This window comes from Ptychodera flava, chromosome 3 (assembly GCF_041260155.1).
Source record: "Ptychodera flava strain L36383 chromosome 3, AS_Pfla_20210202, whole genome shotgun sequence".
Classification (NCBI taxonomy): Eukaryota; Metazoa; Hemichordata; class Enteropneusta; family Ptychoderidae; genus Ptychodera; species Ptychodera flava.
In genome coordinates, this window is record NC_091930.1 from 41,900,513 (window position 1) to 41,921,768 (window position 21,256).

The 21,256-nt window shown below is 40.7% G+C and overlaps 1 protein-coding gene across 1 annotated transcript in view; it reads right to left on the reverse strand.

Moving 5' to 3' along the window:
* Window positions 1-4,905: 4,905 nt before the first annotated feature.
* The window catches only part of LOC139130059 (tripartite motif-containing protein 3-like), a 37,424-nt gene continuing 21,073 nt past the window's right edge, over window positions 4,906-21,256 (reverse strand). The window contains exon 2 of the mRNA XM_070695776.1: window positions 4,906-7,097. Coding sequence (XP_070551877.1) covers window positions 5,776-7,089 — 1,314 coding nt within the window. The 5' untranslated portion in view covers window positions 7,090-7,097 and the 3' untranslated portion in view covers window positions 4,906-5,775. The remainder of the gene's footprint in view (window positions 7,098-21,256) is intronic.

Consider the following 21,256-nt stretch of genomic DNA (forward strand, 5'->3'; position numbering starts at 1 on the left):
TAGCATGCCGGAAAATGCCGAGAGAGTTTGACCGGTTAAGAAGGGCTTGACTACGCAGTTTCTGCGTAGTGAAGCTTCATTACGTATTCATGGTGACCCCTGGCCAGCTGTCAATAACTTTGGGGGCTTTTGTCTTTTGGCCTGCTTTGCATATGCGTCGTTAGACACGACCTGCCAATCACCCAGGTAGTCAATTAAACTATTAATTGACTGTTTACCGACCCAATTAACACTATCCAGCAGTATCAGTCATATTTTAATCGCGTGGCCCGGGTGGGCACAACGTAGGAACGCGTGTATTTCTGTGTGTACGTTTCACTTGTGTGTGTTGTTTGTACCATCGTGTGTCCTTGTTTCACCTACAGCATTACCTTCAAGGTGACAGGCTTACTATTAATGTTCAGTATCATTGCACCGAGTTCTGCCCACGGTGAAAACCACCTGTTTTGCCTACTAATTACTGCCCGTCGCTGCCCGTCCTGAATGTAGCCTATCTATAGCTACAGTAATCACATAAATCATTTATCAGTTTTGATATATACTCCTAAATTGTAAGTTTGATCAAAATCGAGACCACATTCAAGGGCTATGCAGACTGTCCATGCATGGTCCATGTAAGCACACACAGTGACAAGGAAGGCGGCAAACACCTACTCACCAAGCACATCGAATCGGCGAAAAGAAGCGTAAAAGCTAGGCTTATCGCCAAAACAAACGCGCCAAGCGCTAACAAAAACCCATACCAAGCGGCCCTTTTCAGGGCCACCAAATACTCCAAAAAGGGAACTACCAAAAAATACCATAAGATGACATAGAACACACAAACACTTAAAAGAAATAACAAAAATCGTACACATAACAAACAACTGAAACACAACATTAAATACAAAATAAACAATCACAGTAACGTAACAGAAAACATGGCCGTACGTGAAATAAATCAGCTATTTCCAAAGAAAAGCCGACAACAACATGAAATTCAACAACAACCTATCATCGCTCAAACTATGAAACTCCGAAAAATAGTACTAGGCAAAAGCCTTAAAATTCATTCGGACACCAACAAACCAAACAGAATAAAACCACCTCAGGATTTCAACAAATAAGTCGTATAATGTGACTACGCTACATCGTGAGACACAAACAATCGTAACAACACCATTCAAAGAAAAGTCAAATTGGACTCCACGAACAACAAAAAAACAAAAACTTGAAAGCTATCTGAAGCTGCTAAACTCGCACTTCTAGAGATACCCTTTCAAACAAGGAAACAAAACATGTCGCGTGCCAAAGAATCGCGATAAACCAGCTTGCAAACATTGGACAAATTTTGGGAAAATAACCCTTCGACAAGGGTCGGTTTTTCGTTATTGTCAACACAAACGATTACGTACTCGAATGCGAAAGGCAATTACGTAACACTCAGTATTATACACAACAAGCCAGAACAAATAGTAAACAAAGTAAATGAACTATTATTTAAAATGTACGAGAACAAGCACATCAACCAGGATACTTGTAAGTATCTTGATCCAATAAACATAAAATCCGTACCCCGCAGTGGTACTTATTGCCTAAAAATTCACAAACCTCCGCAAAAATCTAAAAGACACACCAGTCAAAACAAAATTTACCGAAGTAAAGAAATATAGAACAAACAACCGAACCACCAAACGGACTCACAACGTGACCAAAATTAATATACTTTCCTCGCTAATCGAAAGCAAGACCACTAAAATGCATTAAAATAAATTTTCACAAACACAAACAAAGAAAGAATCTACACTGCGACTGATGAGAAACCACAATCGGGTTTCGAAACGCAAGCGTCAAAGGGCGACTCTATCAACTTTGTAACAACATAGGTCCGGCTGCGTCTCGCCATAAGCTTTCCCCACACAAACAAAAGATTACCGTACACACTAATCCAAACTTCTCTACAAATATCCAAAGCGAAACAAACATTTCATTAACACAAACAATCGGATAAGAATGTAGGAACACATTTTCGAAACGAATCAACACAAACTCGACACAAAAACATTTAGGATAGTTAGGTGGGGAGCCTGTTTCACATTTTTTACATCTCGCTATACTGTCTATGATTCTAAAAATAAAGTCATCTGCCACTTTTTCTGTATACGCGGTTTGGCAAAACTCATCTCTTCAATCGAAAGTCGGGCGATTTCATGGTTCTTTGGGGCACTTAAGTGTACGTCGAGCTTAAGGAATGTAGTTACATTCGCGATGTTTTATTCGAAAATTATTTATTCCTTCAAGGGCAAATGCACATAATTTATGCTGTTGGAAATACTGGCCGCTCATAAACAAGACAATAAACTCAATATATGTGCATTTTTACTTATATTGTCAAAGTACCACAGACACCCACAAAAAACCAAATGGTTCAGTCCAGGTATTTGCAACTCTGCCATCCGACTGGTCAACAGGAAATCAACCATAGGTGTCTTTTGGCACGCGTATACGCCAGTCACCTAGGCGACGGTAATCTGCACCACTTATCACCATCGGGAAGGTACTCCTCCCCATATACCACTGGTGATCCAACCCTCAAGGCACTGCGTCATTCGACCAAGCATTGTTATTGTAATTTCCTGCATAAAATTAACAGCGAGGTCAACCGGTCAAACTCTCTCGGCATTTTCTCCTCATGGCGCTAACGGTGAGCAAGGTCGCAAAATACACCATTTATATCTACCGCTTCACCTTAAAGCTATAAATTTGCAGTTACCCATCGTCCCCGATCCCTGACCGTACTGATAATGACCCTGCAGAAATATCTTGAAACAGCAAAGTCCGCGCTTCAACTGTACAGAAAGGTCGAACATTGGTTAAAGGCATAATTTTTATAGTTAAACAGGATTTTTCTCCTTCAGTCCGTGCTGAGGACGGAAGTATCATGTATGCAGAAAGCTATTGAGGATTGAAAGACGGAAGATTGATACATGATACTTTACTTGCAGAGGGAGAACGAATCAAATTCGATGAAGCGACGTAGGGCAATGTCAAGTCATAGAGGTTCGGTCAGGCCAAAACTATACTGAAGGACGAAGCAAGTAAGACAACAGAGAAAGCTAAACTGTCGCTGGTCTTATAAAACACAAACGGACTAGAAAACATGTTATTAGCCCCAAATCAGTGCATTGATTTAAATACTAAACTAGTAACATTTGGGGAGTTAACGGGCCGGGTGAACGATGTACGGACCGGTTTCCATAGTTACAGCAAGTCGGTCGGGTGAACCCCTTTGACGTTTTCGTTGTCCTTTGACGTTTTTGACGTCGCGGTAGACGGTTAACACTAATGTAAAATATCCATAAGCGCACTGCTTCTTTGACTTTCGTTAAAATCTGTTCGATTCTGGTCGATAGAGAATGCCCTGCATGTAACTAAATATCATATAGTGTTAACTGTGAAGAGGCATGTGATAAAACTATTATTGCCCGAATACATAGATTATGTGCCCTCGTAGCAAGGGCCAATTTGCCCTCCTGCTGTCGGGCCAATTGTCACATGCTCCTGGACACAAAAACTCGTGTATTAGTTTGGCCGCGGCCCTGTCACCGAAATAAACTAATCTTTACGGCCATCTTCACCAAATATGACCAAATAAAATTAAAATGATTAATATCACAGGTATGCGAATATGTTGAGAAGTATACAACACAGGTCTGTGGGGTTTCAATATCTCTTGTGATTTTCATTTTTGATTTCACATCGAAATTTTTAAGATGATTCGCAAAGGTCGGAAAGTCTGTCAAACAAAGTCCAATTTGCTCTCTCCTCCGAGTTGATTATGTTGCAAAATAAACACAGGCGTTATGTGAACCGGGTAGTTTGAAAAAGTGTAGTTTATACTACGTTCCGACATTCTGATACGTAGTCTTGCCACCGAGGTTTAAAACGGACTTGTCTGGCCTGCAAATGAAACTGCCCGTTCTAGTCGAAAAATATACACAATAATGGGTTGCGTTATTACAACGGCGGACTCCAGAAACACTGAGTTTGTCAAAACACAAATTTCACCTGATGTTTTCATTTTATTGTGACACGAGAGTGTTTTTGACTGTAGAGAGTCTTCGAAGTTCCGCATCGAACGAGGTAACTGACTGTAGGATTTATGTATATTTTTCGACTAGAACGGGCAGTTTTATTTGCAAGCCAGACAAGTCCGTTTCAAACCTCGGTCGTAAAGCTACGTATCATAACGTCGGAACATAGTATAAACTCACAGCATTAACTACACTTTTACACACTACCCGGTCCACATAATTCCTGTGTTTCAGCAGTATTGATTTATCGCATTGAGAACGTTTTGTGAGTAAAGGCAATCTGTTGGTTTACTTTAAAGCTCCATAAGCTGTCTTTTTTGGTTATTTTTTTCAGAACTTTTGTTTTGTGGTTTCCCTACACTTTCTGCATTGAATCCCTAAACTGTAATTTAATGCCAAGTATTTAGCATATCAACACAACCTATATGAGTATAATCTACATTGTTATTGTCGAAAATTGTATTCAAGTCCGGACTAGAATTCATTTGTAAACAATAAACAATGATCACTACACACATACAAGCTGTGTTGACAAAAAGAATACTCGAAATTTCAGCATGACAAACGGATTAGGGTCAGACACGGTAGTTGATATACAGAAGCAGAATACTGAAAAAAATGCCAGAAAGTACAGCTTATGTCCCTTTAAAGAGATATCAGTTGTATTCAAGTTTGTACCTGCTACATATCAAAGTTTGACCACTGGGAAATCAGACTGAATCATGGGACATTTCACGTTCTTTGAGGTGTGAAAGGCGGGCCACTATTGTTAGAATGAAGAGGCATTTCCAAGAACATGCAAAGAAAGTTTAGAAATTTGATACCACAGAAATTTATTTCGTGGATTATTTACTTTTATTTTCGACTTCAACATCTTCACGTATTTTGCTAAAATCCCCTGTCTTTCTCCGCTATTTTCTAAAGGTTTGTTATTCGTTATGACAAAATAATTTGGGTTGTAGCTTCATTGTATTTCACTTGGGCGCCCAACACAAATCTCTGGGCTATCTTACGAGACTAAATTGTTAGTGATACATATCATACATTCTGTATAAATCAAACTTGAAATAATTGGTGCAAATAGTATTCTATCAACGGTCTGGAAGCGCTCTCTCTCTCTCTCTCTCTCTCTCTCTCTCTCTCTCTCTCTCTCTCTCTCTCTCTCTCTCTCTCTCCAGTTCTATCATAGTTCTACCATAGTTCTATTACAGCTGTATAAGTTTCACAGTGTTTGTATATCTTTCTGACATGAGGATGTACTTTCGATTGTCAAGTCCAGACGTCATTACACCTATGCCAAAGGGATGCACACGTTCCTCATTGAGGTCAAGTTTACGCAAGCGCCTTCCATCTGCGCCGAAAATATGGATACCGTTGCCACAGCAGACGTAGATGGCGTCGTTTTCGTCGACAGCAATGCCGCGAGGCTTCCCACTGTCCGCCCGGGGTTCACCGTCGACGACGCAGCTGAACTGTGCGACTGCCCTGCCGTCCGCCTCGAGGACCTGAATGCGACTGTTGCCATTGTCCGCGACGATTAGTTGCTGGCGGCTGTTGGAGGCTATGGACCATCGGAATTCGAATTCTCCCGGTAGGCTTCCGTGTCTTCCGATAGTGTTAACCAAGAGACCATCACCGTTGAACACCTTAAGATCGTGGCAAAACCAGTCCACGACGTAGATTAGGTTGTTTGACAAAACCGTCACATCATAAGGTTCCGTAAGGTGTCCGTAAGGTGTCCGAGTCCGAAATTCCCGAGGATGCGGCGGTTGCCATGGTCATATAAAAGCAAGCATCCATTGGCAGAATCCGTAATCAGCAACTTGTTACCAGGGGCTTTACAAATACCGGTGGGGAAGCAGGGCTGCTCATATCCTGGAAGCGGGACGTCCCCGGCGAATTCGCCGTCGCACTTAAACTCGGACAGCGATCTTGCGTCCGTCGCGAAGAACTTGCCCTCCTCTACGGCAGCGACTGCCCAGGGCATCTGCCAGCCTCCGGGTCGGCGGAGTTCAGTGGGCAGAACCATTCCGTCTCCGTAGCTCGGGTCTCCCACTCTGTCGACTTGCCACCGGGCATCGAAGGTGTCCACAAAAACCTCCTCCCGGGTATTTGCTGCGGAGAAGTTTCCGCTACGTTCGTTTGCTGCGGGGGCGTGGTGCACTTGAGACGCGCTGGCTTCCGCCGGATTTATTGAAGTAGAAGAGTTCCCCGTTTTGAAGTCAAGCGCAACCAGAGCTACCTCCTCATAACTTGTCTCCTCCATCGCCAAGCACGAAATTTCATCCGTTTCACGTAAGAGCCTGTCACAAACAGCAATAGCCTCCGCAATTCTCGATTGTCCTTTCATTAACTCTTCTTTGTACGAAGCGCAGTTCAGATTGTAGTCTTGCAACAAACCCCTCATGTGTTCGTCTATTTCGGAGTCGTCTTCGCCGGCAATTCCCGCGTTCATATCCATTCTAGATGTCGCCAGGAAAGCCGCTTTCTGGTCCGCGTCTGTTTGCACGCCCAAACACATTGCTCGCAGTTCTCTGAAGCGGTCTTTGCTCTTTTCCACGATATACGGCAGGCAGACGAGAGAGTGGCGTGCGTGATCCCCCGATTTCACACAACTGAGGCAAATTGCAGTCTTGCAGGTGTGACAAAAGACCTTCACCTGGTCCGTTCCATGAACCCCGCAAAAGGCGGACTTCAGCTGCAGCAGGCGATCGAGGATTTCATCGCAGGGCATGGGCGAGCCATCTTCACCAGCCTCCTCCTTCGCCGCGTAACTTGCTTTTGAAGAATTCACTATACAAACGCAGCTGGTTAGGTAGTAGTTGATGGGCAGAGCCTGGATGCCCAAGACCGGTAGCTGCAGTATTGAACGACAGAGTGCACATTTGAGGCTGCGGCCGTCCTCCGTCGCGATGTTGGACAGACAAGTGAAACAAAAGCTGTGCCCGCAGGGAAGCAGGCGTGGTTCCTTGAAGAACTCCAGACAAACTGAACAGCGGAGAATATCGGTATCCATGTTCAAATCTACAAAGTAAATAAAAAAGAACATGTCAAAATTGTCGCACTTGAACTGTAAGAATGTTCATACGTATTGAATTTTACCTATCTTTTTAAACATCTTCTATTGCTCCATACACACGTATAAATTTTTGACAGTGTCTAGACCTCTTGACGTATTTGCAGTGCTGTGCGCAACTCCAAGGCAAAGGTTAAAATTCGTCGTTTTCGAAGGACGACGACTAATGTGAACCCAAAACCATCATTCTAACTGCAAAGATAATACGTTTGTCACGGTATTGATTCTTGATGCAATATGGATTTCCGAGGTTTGATAATATACTACATGTCAGCTCATATGCTCCCAAAGTGTTTGTGATTAAAAAAGATAAAATAATCTGATCTGTAATTTCTGCTCGTTGTAATGGAATCGTCCATGCGTACAACTGAACCAGATCTCGATCACCCAGAATGTTAATCTACTCAGTACTGGTCGCACCTACTGCCAAATTATTAAACGCACTGAAATGTAAATTGATTATCATAGTTCATCATCAATATGAGTAATATAAGGCGTTTGTGTCTACACATCTAGATCTAATGCTGTGGCAATATTTCCTCTATTAGAAACCCATCCCGTGTTACACCTCGGCTCTTTAATGACATTCGCACTCCCAAATGTTATGCTCTTTTAGTCTATCACTTATTGGGTTCATTTAGAAGCTCATGGTGAGCGAAAAGTTTCTCAGGTCCAGCCATGTTGAAGTCGAAAATTGATCTCATCCACAGAGAGTTAACACAGGGATGGAGGCCATTTTAAACTTTGTTTCCGGAACTGTGGGGCATTTTCTTTGTTGTACATACGTTATGAGTCGTAACCCCTAATATTTCTTCCTTTTTTCAAAATGGACTATATCTAACATTCCCCTAAGTTAAGGTTTTCCATTTAGAGGCATGCAATACCTCATTCACGAGTATCCCGCCCTAGCGAAAAGTAAGAATTGCAACATGGGAAGCACAAAGGGCGATTAGTTTCCCAAGAATCAACATATAAAAAGAAATAAATTTTTAATTTTATCCCACGGGATAGCCGCCAAAGCTGAAAGGTATATTTGGATGGCATACAATACCTGTCCTTCTATACTGTTTGCGTTTCTGCTCAAGCGGCAGAATTAGTTACAAGGCTGTGCAGCAGCATTGTGCGTGGGTATCGACCGTGTTTTTGACCTGTATGCATACATGCTGTCCTTGGCAAGAATTTACTTAAAATCAAGCGGCAGCATACTCGTGCATATGTCACGGCCACTACTAGGGAGGGATTCACCATTTGATATCCGTGTGGGGACGGGGACGAAAAGAGATTGGATCACGAAACAAAATTTATCATTTTACCTGTATAGCGACAATTTTTAATTACAGCTTTAAAGCGTTTTTGTCAAGTAGAGGTACAGTAGCAAGCGACTTTTTTAATGAAAAGGGAAAATCAGATCAAGCTTGCACTCAATCGTATAGCACTTTAACGTTTATTACATTTGAATATGACATTAAATACGATCTGATGCTACCAGTGATAACCGCTGCCTGGCTGTTTGAAAACTTTTGCGCCGCGCATGCGCTTACCCCCGGCGACACACGTTCTGAACAGTTCATATAAAGTGTACAGTGTCAGTGCATGGAGAAGCAGTATGTGTTTGGTTGTCAGATTCTGCTGAAATCATTTCCCCCATTTAGCAGACTGTGCTCTCGCTGTCGCTCGTAATGTTCGTAACTTACGACAAAAATGACAATTTAGGGAAAATAACTAAAGTACGATCGGAGAATAACGACAGTTTTTGTTGATTTTGAACTAAGATTATGAATTCTTGGGAAATACTGTCTATCTCATCTTTAAAAAATTATCCTGCCATTTTCATCGGCCGTTGATCGACAGCGAAGTTCTCGGGCATGCAACTGTTAGGTGACGGCCGTAGACTTTGACCAGAGCTACAATGAGCATGCGCGGAAAGGTTTCAAGATCCCTCGATGGCACTCACGTACTCTGTATTGGGGTAGTTTCGAGACATCCAAGCACTCACAAGAGGGCAAGGAAAATCGAACAACGATCCTGCCCGTGATCGAACCAGGTAGCGCAAACTTTTTGTCTGTGTATGGGGTAGAAGTATGATAGCCCAGGAATGTTTGGTCGATCATACATTTGCCTTTTTTGCGAGCTGCCAATTAGCTTTCAGTGAATTTGCAAAATCAATAGTAGTAGTAAGTATGAGAACCAGATAACAATCAGCCTGATTTATATATATATATATATATATATATATATATATATATATATATATATATATATTACATATATTATTTGAATGACCATTTTATATTGCATAAACTGATCAATCAGTGATTACACAGAGGAAGTTATTATTTATATTACAATATACTAAAGAGTATTGTGTAATGAAATTTGGTTCATTGAACAATATTCATGGCCCGATTGACCAAAATGGCACACTTTATTTGAAATAAGGAAAGCTGTCAGTAAGGAAGAAACAAACAAGCATTTATAACTTGTGACGTGCCGTCATGCAATGGATCTTTTGAAAAGTGTATCAAAACTTTAGTGTTCGGTGTAAATAAAGAAACATAATTCAAAAAATTCAAAATGTAATTTTTTCATTACTTTGCTTTGTCTAGCTGGTTTTGCCTCAGTTTCCTATCATGAATACATTCATCATTTCCCACCTTGAAATAATTCATTGAGAACCAGAAGTGATTGAAAAAGATGGGCGGGAGAGTATGTCATATTTTCATAATTTGTGCTTACTAACGGTTTTCGAACCAAAATCGTAAATTTAAGCAACAGCTAGGAAAGACTAGGGAGAGAAGAGTCGGTTATACTGTTTGTCTCGAAAATTCTTCGGCTCCTCCTTCCCCATATGTATCAATTGGTGTACCCCCTAGGCCGTTGTACTTTATACATTGTTAACCGTCCTCGACGGTGACCTTGTCCTGTCTGGTTGGCAACGCTTGAACACCCGTGACGCACACTCGGGAGTTATCGGTATGTGCAGTTGACGGATGCCACACTTCTTGTGCGCTACTAGTACCTACATCGTTTCTTAATTCTTTACTCTTTCTGTCATGCTGGTTTTGTTATCCGTCCGGGCGTGAGCTCGTATGTTTTTTTTTTCGATATCACAAACCATAAAGTCATTTGACTTCGAAATGTAAACATTGCAAGCTGATACATACTCTACAAGTAAGAGGTAGTACGGTCAATCATGCCGAGGTCGGTCGTCTGCAAAGTTAAAAGTCGCCATCCATTGAGGAAATGGGTGCCAAAGACCTGGGATCTTCTTGTGAGACTGAGTGCAGCGCTCTTTTCTTATCCCTGCGCATGACTGTTTGGTGTGCTCGTCTGTGAGTATTTCACACACACCAGCAGGTGAAGCAAAAGTTGCTGGTTTACAATCGATGAACAAAAAGTTTGACTCTCAAACTGTTACAATATATACCAAAGATTTTAATGGCTTACTTTTCTAGAGATTTGGAATTTTATCTTTCCAATTAGAGATAACATGGGGGTACTGGTTATTTTGAATTTCAATAATTAGTAAACATCGGGTTATTTTCTTCTACCTTGATTTGCAGTGGCCAACTATTTTTATTTTTGCCTTTTGGAGAGAATTGTTGAAAGTTTATTTGAGGTAAAGATTGGGTCTTTCATTTTCAAAGCGCGAACTCCCTTAATGAAAAAATAAGCTAAACCATGCTGTAGATAACATATTTGTCTGGTTGTCAACTCAGCGAGGTGTGGATTGAATCTCCTGATATGTCAATGGTTGCCGGTTCAGAGAGATGAATATGCAATACGTATAATCAGGCACAAACCCACCTGCCAATTTTCATAAATCGTTACCACGGGTGTATTAATTATAACTATAATATTCTAAACACAATTTGGACAAAATTAATATGTTTAGCAAAAAATTGATAGTTGGTTTGTAAACATCACCACGCCCATCACTACTCTCCCGTTCCGCGTAAGCTCCCTGTTTCACCTCTCACTCACTGAAAATCTCCCACTACCCACTATTTTCTACATATTTCTGCTTCCGTTTTTGGCATAAGCCCGGCAACATCTGAAGTTCTGGCGAACTAATGAAATGTTTCTTCCCTCCGATCAAAACAAAAACGACCACCTACTGGAACTTCGCTCGATGGCACAGAATAAAACTTTTTCTACCCCGAAAAACTAAAAAAAAAAACCCCACTCATCAACAGCTTTTAAGCACGGGCAGCTGCTAATGACAAATGGACTGCCTATCAGCTGCAGATTCCTGTCTTTTGGTCCAAACATTAGCAAAAACAGACCTTTGGAACCCAAAACAACAAAACAAAACCTCATATACGGCAGCCATATTCGATTTTAATCGCCAAACACGCCAACAGGCGTGATTTTGAAGCAATTTGTCTCTTACATATTTCACGCTTTTATATAACAGCAGGGCCCAATTTGTAATGAAGTTTCGGACCTTGAACTTGTCTTATATGGGACTACAGGATATCCGTAATGATGTTTATAACAATGTTTTACACTGACTGAAAGCTCGATATCGCAAAATAATATAGATAGCTGCGCTGGTATTTGATAGTGGTTATATAGTTAGCCAAGTAGCCTCCTTTTTCCTATTCGTCGGTATAGAAAATACTCCTTGTGGCAATAGACTAGTCAGTGGTAACAATACCTTCAACAAACTACTGCCCCCTCCCTCTCTCCTCTCTCTCTCTCTCTCTCTCTCTCTCTCTCTCTCTCTCTCTCTCTCTCACTCTCTCTCTCTCTCATTTTGACAAGGTTGGCACACAAGCCGCAGGTACCCAAGATCTAAGCCTAGGTGGCGTTTGTTGCTCAAATATAGTGTGTTTTTTTTCCCTTACGATCTGGCTTTGCTAAATGTAGCGACAGAAAAAAAAGGAAAGCCTTTTAACTCTGTCACGAGATCATAGCAATATGGTATGTTTGGATTTTACATTCACTGGCAAAAACAGACCATTGTAGCACCAACAGCTGCGCACATGCAACGCTTTACATTGTTAGCGAGGCTCGCGTGTGTGCGTTGTGTATAAAGCCATCGCTCAATGCTTAAGTTCAAGGTCGCAGAATGTGTACCTCTGCGAATGAAAAGCTCAAGATTATGAATGAGCTTCATTCAATCGCTCATGAATCATGCAGTGAGGATATGCTCTGTGGTAAATGTGCTTACCGTTTGTCGACCAACAGTAACGGCAAGTACTGGTTCCTGAGTAAAACCTAAAAATCTATTAGCATGTCATGATTATTTATACAATGCAGTGTTGTTTTCCTAAATACGTGGACTTGATGACTGAAAAAAATATGGTTGAACGGGGACTCGAGTGGCATTTCCATGGCTTGGCATTTTAATTCTCTTCGGGATCCGACGGCGATTATCCCGAATCCCGTGTCAAAATAACGATAGGCATCCTAATACGACATGCAGCTGTTGTATAACGGTAGCGCTGCCCCAGTTGGTGTTCGCACAAGGTCACACAAATTCTCTTTTTTGAGTGTCTTTTTTGTTGTCTGGCAGTGCCTCACTCCGCCAGTTAAATCTCCCGCTTACACGCCGGGGAGCTATTTTATCATTCACAGAATTGTTTGGGAGTTTGAAGGTCAAGACATTATTTATTTCATTTCAAAACTACACTAATTGAATATCATTTTCCCCCAAAAAGCACTGTGTGGAACATGTCTACAGACATATCATGTAAACAACCATGAACGCCCATTGTCTGAGTGTGCTAAAAAGCACATTTTAAAAATTGGGTTCCTCATGTAATAATATATGAAAACTGATATAGCGGCGAGGTACCGTGTGGATCGTAATAGCTCCGTTACAATAATCTCCTTTGATCATCAAACTAATGTGTTTGCAAATGGCTGGGAAACCTAAGATTTCTTTTAATTGTCATAGTATGCACCCCACGGGATTGTTTTACTGCTGTCGACCGCCAAAATCCTTCGCCGCGATGCGTTTCACTTCAAAACCGCCTGCCAAAAAGCGAAATTTCTTGACCCGCATACATACATCACTTAGTGACGAAAATGTGTCGCTGATCACAGTCCGTCCTAGACAGGCAACTGAATAGTATCACGTGAATAGCTTACCTTTATCTGTAAGTCAATAACAATAAGGCGAAACCTACCTCGTTTCACGGAATTATGATGAGCTATATCGAATACAGTACCATATACGATATATACTAATCCACACTGAACTAGTTCATTTACATTTTCTGAATATCCTCACTAGGTAACTGGACCCTTTCCTTTACGAAATTCAGGGGGGCTCCCTAGTTCAGGTAAAATGGCATCTGTAGCAATACCATTGGCTTAGGGCGACATAAAACTAATAAATAAGCAACGATATCCAGTGTTGGAGTTTTATATTGACTGGTTTAAAATATACTTTTGATGGCATTATCCCAGAAGAGCCTGAATTGGCTTTTTACGACGTTTTCACGATTCGTTTTTCTTTAACTACAAATCACATTTTATTGTTCTACCCCCACCCTGATGAATTAAAAAAAATCTCCAGATAGGCTGTCAACGATGAGCAATAAGTTAAGAATGCAACGTAATTTTTGACATTTAAATTCTAGTCTGAACCAGAATTGTTTTGCCAACGACAACTATGTAGTTTACAGATGTATAGACTGAGTGGACAAGCTAGCTGAATGTAATGTATCTCATAAGGGACTGGACACAAATTACAGGGGGGGGGTGGGCCGGTGTTTTTCGCGCAAGCATTTTTGAAGGGTCATAAAATTTTGTGCAAGCCTATGGGGGAGGGCACCTTTTTTATGCATCAAAGCTGAAATTGCATGTGCATGTATTAAAGAATATGGAATACTGAAAAAGAAAACATACCTCCTGGCACTTTCATTTTCTGTCATTTCCATTTTCCGCGCGCCCTTCGGGCGCAAGTTTAAGGGTATAATAAGCAATATATTGATGATCCAAGCAGCCACATTGATTTAAGTTGTCATGGTTTCTACTTATCCAACTCCTCTATTGTACATATAAAATGTCCCTATAATGACGCTTTAAATAACAATTTGGGAGATCACTTATTTGATATCATTCTACCATTGACAATACATTTGGTATAGGTCGGTGTCAAATGTTCATAAAGTTGTATGTACATTTTTCATTTTTTGAGGACATTGACGGAATACAAACTATTCAGTATAGTGAAAAATGTCATCAATAACAACTGGAAGCTTCAGGTCGAACAACTTTTGAATAACAATTAAGGATCAGATAACCTATGAGTTATTTGTAATTTCCTCTTAGCCTACAATGTACATTTAAAGTGAATCAACATTTCGGTGAAATTCCAAAATCAAATTTTTTGCACAACCATGGACTTGAAACCACTCTAGTCTAATCATGAACATTAATACTAATAATTAGGTGTACATAAATGCACAGATTTACTGGTTTTGTATTGGAAAAAATATTCATAGTTTCATCATAGGTTGCCATGCGTAATGAATGGACATTTCAGTGAAATTCCAAAATCAAATTTCTTGCACAACCATAGACTTGAAACCACTGTAGTCTAGTCATGAACATTAATACTAATAATTAGGTGTACATAAATGCACAGATTTACTGGTTTGGTATTGGAAAATAATGATCATAGTTTCATCATAGGCTGCCATGCATAGTGAATGGACATTTCAGTGAAATTCCAAAATCAAATTTCTTGGACAACCATTGACTTGAAACCACTGTAGTCTAGTCATGAACATTAATACTAATAATTAGGTGTACATAAATGCACAGATTTATCTAGTTTTGTATTGGAAAAATAATATTCATAGTTTCATCATAGGCTGCCATGCATAGTGAATGGACATTCAGTGAACGAATTCCAAAATCAAGTTTCTTGCACAACCATTGACTTGAAACCACTGTAGTCTAATCATGAACATTAATACTAATAATTAGGTGTACATAAATGCACAGATTTACTGAATTTGTATTTGAAAAAAAATATTCATAGTTTCATCATAGGCCTGCCATGCATAGTGAATGGACATTTCAGTGAAATTCCAAAATCAAATTTCTTGCACAACCATTGACTTGAAACCACTGTAGTCTAGTCATGAACATTAATACTAATAATTAGGTGTACATAAATGCACAGATTTATCTAGTTTTGTATTGGAAAAATAATATTCATAGTTTCATCATAGGCTGCCATGCACAGTGAATGGACATTTCAGTGAAATTCCAAAATCAAATTTCTTGCACAACCATTGACTTGAAACCGCTGTAGTCTAATCATGAACATTGATACTTATACTTAGGTGCACATAAATGCACAGATTTACTTAGTTTTGTATTTAAAAAAAATATTCATAGTTTCATCATAGGCTGCCATGCATAGTAAAGCGACATTACCGATGAAATCTAAATATTACATTTTTTGTACATGCATGTACTTTTTATCTGCCACTTCATGCAAAGTACATTTACATGGCTTATCACACACATATGATTTGATATTTTTTGGACAAAGCGTTATATCGGCCGCATTTCGCCTTCCTTTTGGAGGGACTTCAAAAGTACAGCAAGTCAGAAGGAGGTCTTGAACGCATTGCGGGTTTGTTAGGGGGGTATTGAGTTACAGGGGAGGGTAACTAATTTTTATGCACGGATAAGGGGGAGGGTCACTAATTTTTGTGCATGAACTTTTAAAGGGTCATAATTTTTGACGCAGCGGTGTTTCGAAAAACACCGGCCCACCCCCCTGTAATTTATGTCCAGTCCCTAATCCTTGGAGAATGGCAAAAATACTCGCTTCGCTTCTTGTGCGCTTCTAGTACCTGCATCGGTCTTTTATTTGGTTAAAGGCAGTGTAAACAAGAGGAATGCTATAAATGCAAGATAAATAGTGACAGGTTTTCTTTTTCAAAATATATTTTTGAATTCTCAATTGTTTACTACACCGTCATGCTGGCTACTTTTGTTATCCGTCCGTACGTGAGCTCGTATGCTGTTTTTGATATCACAAGCCATAGAGTCATTTGACCTCGAAATGTAAACATTGTAAGCTGATACATACACTACACGTAAGAGTTAGTACGGTCAATCTTGCCGAGGTCGGTCATCTGCAAAGTTAAAATTCGCCGATCTTTGACGAAATGTGCCCTAAAGACCTGGGATCTTCTTGTTAGACTGAGAGCAGCGCTCTTTTCTCATTCCTGCGCATGATTACTTTTGGCTTATCGACTGCTTGGTGTTCTTGTCTGTGAGTATTTAGTACATACCAGCAGGTACTAACATGGACGATACATGAGCAAAGAGTTGCTGGTTTACATGTGGATGGAATATCTGCAATAACGCGCCTCATGGACAAAACGTTGGTCGCTTAAACTGTTACAATATATCTCCAAGATTTGAAACAAGGTTTTACACTGACTGTGAGCTCTATATCGCAAATAATATATAGCTGCGCTGGTATTTGATAGTGGTTATCTTGCAAATGTACTCACTAGTTAATCAAGTAGCCTCCTTTTTCCTATTCGTCGGTACAGAAAATACTCCACGATGCTGGAAATTGCACAGATGTGTGGTCGAATATTACCCCCTGTGAAAATGTTGCCTTTCAAGAACAGTTCACAGGTGTAATCGAGAACCGTTGATATATTAGACTTCTTGGCGTGTTGAGTGAAAGAGCCGTCGCCTCTCTATGTGGCGATGAACTTGCCAATGGCCTTTTTTTATTGGTTCCGTTGCAACGTTGAGTGGGGAAATGGCCAATGACGACGCGGCTCGCCAACCACGTGACAGCTGACTGTACCTGTCGACATGGTCAAACCAGGTCAATCGATTGTCGGGGTCGTGCCTATCTACCAAAGTACACCGTCAATAGCCTTCAACCTCAATAGAAATTACACGGTCAACAAAGTTTGCCCATGCGTTTCTTGGGCTGGGCGGGAACATGACCTCTGTTGGTCTTTTATCAAGTTTGGGCAAATTGACCTACTTGCGATTTTATAACTCCCTGTAGGTAATTTTGCTGCTCAAATTTGTCGTTACGTTAAAATCATCAATATTGCAACCCACACAGACAAGAAATGATGTGTACATGAGAGCAAATAGCCGACCACACGCAGTTCTAATGTGTAAGTGAAGAAGAGACCTACTTCACCCCGCGCGCTAAAACTCATCGAAGCATGTTTGAAGAGGTTGCAAAGGAATACTGGAAATGGACAATATTTTCGAAAAATAACTTTATTATATATGTTCTTCTTTGTTCCTGTTTTGAAGCCATCACAAATGACTTATGAAATGCCCCGCCCTGCCCGACATTTCAATTGAGAATTTTTTCCCCAACCGTTCGCCACATTTATTGACATAGTTCACCCTACTCTCATTGACCCACGTTTAAGGTTACTTTATGAGTAAATGTTCTTAACGTGCCTTGCTGTACGTCTTTGCACGTTTGTCTGCAGGACGCATACATGGCGTCGGAGAATTTTCCAGCGGAGGAGAGAACATGGTCCCCAGCCTCACCACGAACGGGGAGAGGGACCGTGCCGCTCCACCACTTGTGCGTAATAGTAGTAGGCCTAAGCAAATCGCCGTGCCCAGAATTTTTGGGGAAAAGTTGCAGTGTGGACAAAATAGACAAAGGGACTGACCACACCTCTTAACTTTGCCTTCTACTATAGGCAATGTCAAGTTTGAGTCAAAACCAAAGTTTTGGTGGATCACTCTGTCAAAGAACACAGCCTTGGACAAGCTCTCCTCAATATGTCCACAGCGCGATTATGATTCATATATATCACGATTCTGCACACATAAAAATATCGTGTAGATAAAGAATGTTTCCAACACACGTGAAATCAGCCAAAAGAGCTGCAATTCGAACATGGCTTTTTACGCTATAATACTTATGCCTGTTTCTGAATTAATTTAAACTGAACTTTCAGTCAATGGTGAAAATATCTTTAATAAAACAACTGCCGTCTCTCTCTCTCTCTCTCTCTCTCTCTCTCTCTCTCTCTCTCTCTCTCTCTCTCTCTCTCTCTCTCTCCTCTCTCTCTCTCTCTCTCTCATCATACACGTTGCGGCATGTGGGCGTACTTGTCGCCCACATGCTGCAAAGTGTATTTGTAAAAGGGTAAGCTATTGACTACCCATGACCTAGGCCTAGATAGCGTAGAACTTCTTTTCATCTTTAATACGATCTTTCTTTGCTTAATGTAGCGCATGTTTGGAAATTACATTCAGTACCAAAAAACAGGCCATTATGGAACTAACTGCTGTACATATACAACACTGTACATTCAAGGCCAAACAATTGTTGTTAGCGTATGTGCCTTGTGTACATGGCCATTGCTCTACGCATAAGTTCAAGGTCGAAGGATGCGTACCTCTGCGAATGAAAAGCTCATGATCATGAAGTGAGGATATACTTTGTGCTAAAATGTGCTTACCGTTTGTCGACCTGAATACAAGTTGGATGTAAGCATATTATGATTTAAAGCTATATACAATACAGTGTTGTTTTCCTTAATACATGAGTTGATGGCAGAAAAAATGGTTGAACCGAGCCTCTAGTGGCATTTTTACAGCTTGGTAATTTAGACGAATTCTCTTCGGAATCCCTGTCAAACAACGAATGGCATCCGAATACGACAAACAGCTGATGTACGACGGTAGCGCTGCCCTTACAAGGTCATACATGTTTGAGTGCCCCTTGTTTTCTGGCAGTGCCTCACTCCGCCAGTTTAAAACCCTGCTTTCGCACCGGGGAGTTATTTTATTATTCACAGAATTGTTTGGAGTTTGAAGATCAAGTTATTTCATTTCAAAACCACACTACTTGCAATACAAGTGTTCCCCGAAAGCACTGTGTGGAACATGTCGACAGACATATCATATAAACAACGCTAGACGCCTATGTCTGTGTGGGCAAAAATGCATATTTTAAAATCGGGCTACACATGTAAAAATAGAAGAAACGAATATAGCAAAGTACCGTGTGGATCTTAATAGCTCCGTCATAATAAACAGTCTCCTTTGATCATCAAGCTTATGTGTTTGCACACAGGCGGCAGGTGCAAACCAAAAATTAGATTTTTATTTAATTACTATTTCAAACCCCTATGGGATTGTTTTACTGCCGTCAACCGCAAGAATCGTTCGCCGCGATGTTTTCACATCAAAACCGCCTGCCAAAAGCGAAATGTTTAGACCCGCATACATACATGACATAGTGATGAAAATGTGTCGCTGATCACAGTCCATCCTAGACAGGCAACTGAATAGCACCACGTGAATAACTTACCTTTATCTGTAAGTCAGTAAATAACAATACGGCGAAACCTACCTAGTTTCACGGAATTAGGATGAGCTATACCGAATACAGTACCATATACGATATATACCAATCCACACTGAACTAGTTCATGGAAAATTTCTCAATATCATCACTAGGTAACTGGACCCTTTGGGGTACGAAATTCAAAGGGGTTCCCTAGTTCAGGTAAAATGGCATCTGTAGTAATACCATTCGCTTAGGGCGACATAAAACTAATAAATAAGCAACCATATCCAGTGTTGAAGTTTTATATTGACTGGTTTAAAATTTAATTTGATGGCATTATCCCCGAAGAGCCTGAATTGGCTTTTTACGACGTTTTTCTTTTAATACCAACCACATTTTATTGTTCTAACCCCCACCCTGATGAATTAAAAAAATCTCCAGATAGGCTGTCAACGATGAGCAATAAGTGCAAGATGCACCGTAATTTTTGACGTTAAAATTCTAGTCCGAACCAGAATTCTTTTGCCAACGACAACAATTCAGTTTACACATGTATAGATTGAGTTGACAAGCTGAATGTAATTTATCTCAAATCCTTGGAGACTGGCAAAAATACTCGCTTCGCTTCTTGTGCAATTCTAGCGCCTGCGTCGTTCTTTTACTTGGTGAAAAGCAGTGTAAACAAGAGGAATGCTATAAATGCAAGATAAATAGGTGACAGGTTTTCTTCTCAAAATATATATTTCGGAATTCTTAATTGTTTACTACACCGTCATGCTGGCTACTTTTGTTATCCGTCCGTACGTGAGCTCATATGCTTTTTTTGATATCACAAGCATAGAGTCATTTGACCTCGAAATGTAAACGTTGTAAGCTGATACATACACTACACGTAAGAGGTAGTACGGTCAATCTTTCCGAGGTCGGTCGTTTGCAAAGTTAAAATTCGCCGATCTTTTTGACGAAATGTGCCCCAAAGACCTGGAGTCTTCTTGTTAGACTGAGTGCAGCGCTCTTTTCTCATCCCTGCGCATGATTACTTTTGGCTTATCGACTGCTTGATGTTCTTGTCTGTGAGTATTTAATACATACCAGCAGGTACTAACATGGACGATACATGAGCAAAGAGTTGCTGGTTTACATGTGGATGGGATATCTGCAATAACGCGCCTCATGGACAAAAAATTGGTCTCTCAAACTGTTACAATACATCTCCAAGATTTGAAACAAGGTTTTACACTGACTGTAAGCTCGATATCGCAAATAATATATAGCTGCGCTGGTATTTGACAGTGATTATCTTACAAATGTACTCACTAGTTAACCAAGTAGCCTCCTTTTTCCTATTCGTCGGTACAGAAAATACTCCACGATGCTGGAAATTGCACAGATGTGTGGTCGAATATTACCCCTGTGAAGATGTTGCCTTTCAAGAACAGTTCACAGGTGTAATCGAGAACCGTTGATATATTAGACTTCTTGGCGTGTTGAGTTTAACGTGAAAGAGCCGTCGCCTCTCTATGTGGCGATGAACTTGCCAATGGCCTTTTTTATCGGTTCCGTTGCAACGTTGAGTGGGGAAATGGCCAATGACGACGCGGCTCGCCAACCACGTGAAAGCTGACTGTACCTGTCGACATGGTCAAACCAGGTCAATCGATTGTCAGGGTCGTGCCTATTTACCACAGTACACCGTCAATAGCCTTCAACCTCAATAGACATTACACGGTCACCAAAGTTTGCCCATGCGTTTCTTGGGCTGGGCAGGAGCATGACCTCTGTTGTCTTTTATCGTTACGTTAAAATCATCAATATTGCAACCCACAC